Source organism: Armigeres subalbatus, unplaced genomic scaffold, assembly GCF_024139115.2.
Source record: "Armigeres subalbatus isolate Guangzhou_Male unplaced genomic scaffold, GZ_Asu_2 Contig1797, whole genome shotgun sequence".
In the NCBI taxonomy this organism is placed as follows: domain Eukaryota; kingdom Metazoa; phylum Arthropoda; class Insecta; order Diptera; family Culicidae; genus Armigeres; species Armigeres subalbatus.
In genome coordinates this window covers 111,836-119,165 of record NW_026942613.1, presented here as the reverse complement: position 1 = coordinate 119,165, position 7,330 = coordinate 111,836, and the positions used below count along the sequence as shown (strand labels likewise).

Genomic DNA, 7,330 nt, shown 5'->3' with positions numbered 1-7,330 from the left:
GCATGCAAGAGCATACCAGCGCCATCGTGTTGTCAAAATGAGATTATGAGTTGCAATGTCGACGTCGATGGCGTTGCGGTTCGGTGTGTTTGTTTACACATGTTTTGCAAGAAATTTTGTTCGAGCCTCCATGTCTGTTCTCTGTGACGGAAGGTTGTTGTCTACACTTTTTACGGTTGCTGCACCCTGGAGGAAAATGTCATCGAAGTAAACAGTCGGTCCCTTATAGGCAAATTTATTTCAAACTAATGCAACATGAGTGCCATCTACGAGTGAACTTTTGAACTGTCAAAAAAGTGATAGTAATCAAAACATTGGCTGCTCCTTGAAGCGCGGAGAAATAATTTTTTAAAGTTTTCTGATATATATCATTATTTTAACTGCTATCATGGAACAACAAGGTAATAAAATATTTCTTTTCGTTTCGCAGATCATTCAAAATCTGGCAGCATTCCTAAAATACGAATAAACAGTGTGAATATCACTTATGGCAACATTGAGGTTATTTATTTTGTTTTAAATGCTGGGAATACAAATATTGTAAAGGTCACGATTTCACTTGACCAGGTTTTTGACTATGTTGGGGATTCCGTGAGACCTTTACGAGAAGGTAAAAATGTATTCAATCCTGGACACATCGTTTGCATAGGCTACACAAAAAAATTGCAGGATTATCTTAAGTTGACGACAACAGAGCTCTCACCCAGCAGATGTTCCGCATGAGCTACGTTTGAAGATCGGTTCAGACTACCGCAAATGGTCACTGTGCTGTTCCTGCAAGGCTGGAACATCCCGATGCAAGCATATTATTGCTTGTCTTCTGCACCTGTGCCAGTAAATATTGACATGAACGATAAAAATGTTTTCTGAGATTTTAAAATCTAATGATTTCAGATTCAGATCGGTTGAATTTATGACGTGCACGGATTCCCGACAAGCTTGGGGTAGAAGTAGAGCTGAAATCATCCAATGGCGCGCAAAACCACTGATGCAACTGTGTTGTATTCGACAGCACCCAATCGTTACTCCGGAGGATACATCAAATAAGCAAGAGCTCCTGCAGCAGGCCTTCGATCGAATTTTGAAGGGTAATAAACTAGTGGAGTAAAGAAGTAGAACTTCCATAACATCCAGAAACACATTGAAGGGAGAGAATTGAGTGTACCATTGCCCAAATCTGGTCCTCTGTTGCAAATAAATCACGACGAATATGTAACACGAAATGAGTTGTACGGAATGATACTTGATGTCCAACAAATCCGCAATATTGAATGGCTGCTGGGGGAAAACCACAAACAATTTTATGAGACCATTGTTTTTAAAAATGTGCAGTCGATATTGGATATTATGGAAAAAAATTAAAGACCAGCGTAACGATGCTTGGCATCTACATCGCTCAATAAGAATCACTGCAAGCTCTTGTTACGATATTTTTACATACACCCATAATAAAAATGCAGATTGGCCAAGGAAGACAAATCTTTATCTGAACCCGAAGCTGATCCGATCAAAAGCTTTAGATTATGGAAGGGAAACAGAGGAATCAGCACTCGAATGCTACAGAATAAAACGAAATCCATTAGTGAAAAAATGTGGATTTGTAGTTTGCGTGAAAGAACCATGGATTGGCGTAAGTCCAGATGGCGTCGATACTGGCTGTAATATTTTAATTGAGATTAAATGCCCAATGTCTGGTAAAGAACATGGTTTGGAGTGGATGTTAGAAAATTGTAAAGCAACTAAGTTGTATATTAAGAAGCGAGAGTCAGGTTTTGAATTAAATAAGAATCATAAGTACTACGCGCAAATTCAGTTAAGTATGTATGTATTAGGTTGTGTTACTTGTGATTTTATCGTTTATTCGAAGTACGAGAATGATTTCATTGTTTTGGAAATTCAGTTCAATGAAGAATACGTTAGAAGTCTAATTAGTTCATTAAAACAAGTTTATTTTCAACACCTGCTACCTGAAATATGTAAGAAACATGGAAATGAATTAATGTAATTCAAGCTTTCAAATAAATATAAGAAAATTTCTTCTTCAATTGCTCTACATTCCAAATGGAACTTTGCCTGCTTTTCAAGTTTGTATTCTATTAGCATTTCCTCAGTTATTAATTGAATGCTCGCTTAACTTTTCAAAAGGACCTAACTTACATGTTTTCCATGAATTAATTTGAATATTGCAATCAACAGACCAATATGGAAGCTTTTGATTGCAGTACTCAAAGTAAGTGGTCCAAAATACATCCTCTACCCTAATTCATGAAAAAATGTTACTTAGGTCCTTTTGAAAAATTAATCGAGAATGGTTTTCTATCCCCGCCATTGCATAAGTATGTATTTATCTTGAGTGGCAAGTACAATGCCCAAGGAGTCGAGAAAGTTTCCAACCCGAAAACGTCTAAGACTGGACCGAGAATCGAACTCGCCATCTCCGGATTGGCAATCCTACGCCTATGCTCGCAAGGCCACTGGAGCTCCCTAAGAACATTCAACAACTACAAATACTTTCATATCTTTATTAAAGCAATCTTAAAATCTGATATCTTTCATAATTGGTGCCGATAAGTTCACAATTGCGCATATAACCTTTACTATTGCGTCAATAGATCCTAGGACTGAGGCATCGATCGCCGATTGGAGTATTCCGAAAAGTTTCATCCGTTGTATAGCTCTTTCAACATGAATCCTAGATTTTGCAATACTTTCATTTAGTATAGCATCGGATTTACTATGTTGAGCCGTTCGCAAGAAAGGAGGAATGTGCAATCGTATTCCGTGATTAAAACATTCTTGCTGAATGTTGAAACCTTTGTCAACCATCAATTCGTCAGTGAATGGGTCCAGAAGGCTCAATACATTTTCGTCGTTGAAAATCTGTTTATCAGATGCTTTTCCACTGTAAGCTTTACTCACGAAACTGATTAAACCAGCTGGCGTAATTCCTATTAGGAACTTGACTGTCCTCATGCCTTTATAATTCGAGTAGCATGCTATGCAACAATTGATGCACTTCATCGTGGCCACAGGAACTTCAGTACAATCAAGAATACATCTAACACTTTCGTATTTTCCTCTGAAACACAGTGGTAAGTTGTTTCTTATCTCTTCTCGATCAGGCCAATATACGAATTTCTGCAGAACCACTGCGAGAACCTGTAACAATTGAGAAATCCATATTATTCCATTTAGTTATGATTCCTTCTAGAGCCTTTTAAAAGAGCTGTTTTTCACATATGTAGTATAATAAAAAGTTCTTGGAACGAGTTGGCGATGACAACGGCAGGATTTGATAGTTACCCCAATTATTTTCTGTCAAATCCTGCCGTTACCTTTGCCGGTTCTTTCATATGCGTTTGAGGAGTAATACATAAATAGCTCACCTGTATGGTGTGGTTGAAGTATTGCGATACAGTAGCAGGAGATATGCCAAAAAGCGTTGAAATAGCCGCAAAAGATATATTTTGCTTTAATTTAGCCAAAGTTAAAATCACTCTATCTATTGCAGATAGTCTGTGCTGTTCTTTGTAAAGCTGGTCCTCCACTATTCTGACTGAAATACATATAGAGTCAAGTTGTTCCAGGGATGCAACGCCAGTCCATATTATTGCATCTCTATCGGACTTGATAAGGCTTGTCAGTGAAAACTTACTTTCGTTTTTAAATGTTTCGCTGTTGAACGTTGAGGTTATTCCAACCAGTTTGATGGATGCATCATTATCAATTCGGGTTGTGCAACTTTTGATGAAGCTTTCTGTTTTTGTGTTTACGCTGGGTGCTATAACGTGCTCTCCATCAATCGAGCGAGCAAACGTTGAATTTTGGTTGATCTCATCAGGATTGGGTTTACGTTCTTCAATTTCGGATAACTTATCAGAAAGTTCACAAAACGCTAAATCAGTAGCTAGGTTTTCTTTTGAACTTCTAGTACTATGCGATGGGGACGATCCTGATGAATGATTGGCAATCATTATATTTGAATTGGATGACCGAAGTTTTGATGAAGGAAAGTTTAACTTGTATGGATTTGGTAGCAACAACAAATCAGTTGAAGGTAGATATAAAGATGGAATCGTATTCGGCTTGAGTCGTTTTCCTCCTGAAATGTAGATAATTATATTTTAATATAGTGTAAATAAAATTAAGAAGAAAAAGTTTGTGTTTGATCAAATATTGCGCTTTTAATTTATCAGTGGTGGGTTCGTGAATACAGATCTGTTAATGTTCCATATTGTTCTGTTAATGTTCCATATACCCGAACAAATGCCAACAACTCGTTTTAACTAAAAAAACCGTAAATATTAAGCCTCAGAGCGATCCGCTTAAGATAAACTGTTAAAATGTAATTTGTGCTTTTACGTAATGTTTGAGCATAACCTTATTTGAATACTTGAACATGTAATCGTAGCACATGCTAAGAGGAACTGTTCGAAATTAACAAAAGCAATGGACGCATATGAACCCAGGACTACAAATAAAAAAAAAGCATGTAGGCTTGTAGGCTTTGAAGCATACATATAGAAATGTTGGAATCTCTCGATTTAAAAAGCCATATTCTTATACTTAATTACTAGGTTATTTATTTAATTTAAAATAAACGTTTGATTCACTATACATAAAAACTCTTAGGGTCATCAAGAATAGAAACGTTTCGTACACAAAAAATTGTCCATTCTGTGTGGCCATTCAAGTCAATTCAATTCATTGATTTTCCTCTGAAGCAAATTCTACAGGCAGGGGTTTGCTAGAGATTTCCGCCTCATAGCGACGAAAACTTATTCTGTGATAAAATATCGCTAGTCAAGTTGATAAGTTAAAGTAAGTTAAACCTAACTTCGCTAGTAGTGCACTAGTCTAATTAAGCCCTAATTAGACTATCGCACCACTAGCGAAGTTAGGTTTAACGTACAGATTACGAGAAAAATACAACTTCACTAGTCCCCTTCAACTTAATTGAGTATAAAAAGCGGAATGCTTCCAGTCTTATAGTAGTCCTTTCCCTGAATGTAAATTTAGGTCCTCCAGTGTGAAGGTATCGTACATACCTGCCAGGTAATCATGAGCTTTAAAGTGCCTGCTGCAAACTGCGGAATACTTGGTAGGCCTTTTCTTGCTTTTTATTGCACCAATCCATTTATTCAAAGCTTCACGGTTGCGTAGAGGAAATTTGTGCAGCTTAATACCATTCCCTGCTCGAGCTGTGCACCTCGGAACAAAACAAATAGCTCTACTTCGAGGTAGATTGTATGGCACACAATATCCATGCTCTGGCACCGGTTGGTCGTCGACATCACTATCTGTTGAATCCTTCGAGTACACTATCAGCTTTCTCTTAGTTAGAAGCGTAACACCTCGAGTCGGAACTGCACTCGGCTTCAAATACCGCCTAGTTGCTGAAAAAATGTTCTTTGCTAAGTATACGATTCACACCGGCTACTAATAGGTAAATACTTACTTTGAATAAAATCTGAAGACGTGAAATGTTGGCGACATATTTTGAGACGGGTTGTATCATCGATCGGAAGTCCGAGCACTGAGTTCCAGCGTTTACGCCTTGCACGAAGTGCTGCTGGAAATTTCAGAAGCTTTGCCGTTTTTCGGGTTCTGCACCCAACAACACAGCATCCGGTTTTAGCTGATACTTTTTCTTCTCGTTTTGGCAAAATCGATGGAACTGAGGTAATCTTCAACTTTATCTGTTTGACTGTAATATAAAGACCACTTGTTATTCACAATTTTTTGATACGAAGAATCCGTTCTTCGTCATATTTATCTATAATTACCAGAGAGAAAATCACTTGGCGTAAAATGAGCATCACAAATCCGGTGCCCAGGATACCCACTTAGATGGACAAATCGGCTCCAATGTTTGAAAACACTACTGCCTTTATGTGGAACAGGGAACAGCTGGCAATTTTTTTTCATACAGGTCTTGACGACACAAAACTCCTCTCGTTCATAATGCATTTTCAGCCGAGTTTCCTGCTGATGTTCAAAAATGTAAACATTATAGATTTTCTAGACAATTATTATCAGAATCACGCAAATTCGCTTACCTTTGCTTAGGAAATAACTTTTATTATTCTAAAATAGTACTGGTATTATTAAATTCCACTTAACAATTAGATAAAAACTTAATTAAATATCCGAAAATTGAATTTGTATACGTTTGACAGCTGGTCAGAATCGATATCACTTTTTTACTCTCAGCGCCATCTCGTTGTGATTCCTACTAAATTAGCCTATTACACATGATTTACTTACGCTATCTGAAGAATTCATATTCAGTTTGCCTCAAGGATAGTTTTTTGGAAAGCAGCCACATGGGATGAACGTAACAACTATGACCAACGAGAACGGTAATTGTTACAGATAAATGCTGATCATAAATCAGTCAAATATTAAGCTAAAATAAGAAACCAGAAGGAAAACAGAAGAGGCAAATGGAATAATAAGAGGACAGCAAAAGCCAATAAGAAGAAGGGAGAGCAAGAAAAAAAGCAGACAGAAGAAGAAAAGAAACAAAAATAAAAGAAAAGGAAGACAGAAGGAGAAAGGATAAAAAAGAAGCATAAAGAAAAGGAGAAAAATTGGAAGGGTTGTGTACGAGACACCACCTCTCGACGTAAACTACGTAATACCTCAGCAAACCAGCAGTCGTATAAGGATGTCAGATTGAAATTATTTAAATATCCATATGGAGTTAGATTCATATAATATTGCATAAAAAAAAAGTTAAAGTTAATTAATATAATATATGATACGAATTTGGCACGGGCACGGGGTGGCACGGCAAATGCTGGGTAAAGCGTACCATTGGTACTTCGCGTACCTGAAGGAATAAAATAGACCCCATCTCGCGGTCCTTAGCCTCTTACCCAGCAACTCCTATCCCTACCTCCCCGCGGTGCTGGCCGGGATACGAGCAACCTTAGGGAAGATCGGGTAACCAACCCCAGTGGGAACTATGGTCGTATGCTGACAGGGAAGGGGGTTTGCTCCTTCCGGAGGTGCAAATCTTCTTGAGCGTCTGTTCTCCATGTCAGGATCGGCTCACAACAGCGTCTGTTCTCCATGTTAGGGGTGGCTGATCATCGTCCGAGTGCCAGCGAGGGACTCTAAGTGAAACTGTGCACAATGGTCCACCGGAAATAAGGAGGAATGGTCCTCCGGAAATTTAGGGGGTTTGGTGTCAGGCCCTGCAAGCCAGTCTTTAAAAATCATAAGCAACGAACAATCAACAAGAGAGTACGGACCGGAACCATCGGCGAAGACCACTGCGACGAAAAGGGACTAGCGATTGGAAACTCGGTTCGTGGAACTGCAA

General features: G+C 38.3%; 1 protein-coding gene across 2 annotated transcripts; it reads right to left on the bottom strand.

Moving 5' to 3' along the window:
• Positions 1-1,552: 1,552 nt before the first annotated feature.
• Positions 1,553-6,217, bottom strand: LOC134203341 (uncharacterized). 2 transcript variants are annotated; one of them, XM_062678216.1, is made up of 6 exons: positions 6,060-6,217; positions 5,787-5,985; positions 5,459-5,707; positions 5,049-5,396; positions 3,387-4,102; positions 1,553-3,159 (listed from the first exon to the last, which is right to left on the bottom strand). In XM_062678216.1, the coding sequence occupies exons 2-6, from the start codon at positions 5,968-5,970 to the stop codon at positions 2,536-2,538; spliced, it is 2,121 nt and encodes a 706-aa protein (XP_062534200.1). In that variant the 5' UTR covers positions 5,971-5,985; positions 6,060-6,217; the 3' UTR covers positions 1,553-2,535. The 2 variants fall into 2 exon arrangements, with proteins under 2 accessions (XP_062534200.1, XP_062534199.1); XM_062678215.1 differs by having other exon boundaries at positions 5,787-5,988; positions 6,060-6,216.
• Positions 6,218-7,330: the final 1,113 nt, after the last annotated feature.

What these genes read in the sequence shown, in the direction of transcription:
- LOC134203341 (XM_062678216.1), bottom strand. Translation starts at nt 5,970, where the DNA reads ATGCATTATGAACGAGAGGAGTTTTGTGTCGTCAAGACCTGTATGAAA. An exon ending in GTCTTCAGATTTTATTCAAA is followed by an intron (nt 5,397 to 5,458) that starts GTAAGTATTTAC and finishes ACATTTTTTCAG; the next exon opens with CAACTAGGCGGTATTTGAAG. An exon ending in AGCTCATGATTACCTGGCAG is followed by an intron (nt 4,103 to 5,048) that starts GTATGTACGATA and finishes TCTACATTTCAG; the next exon opens with GAGGAAAACGACTCAAGCCG.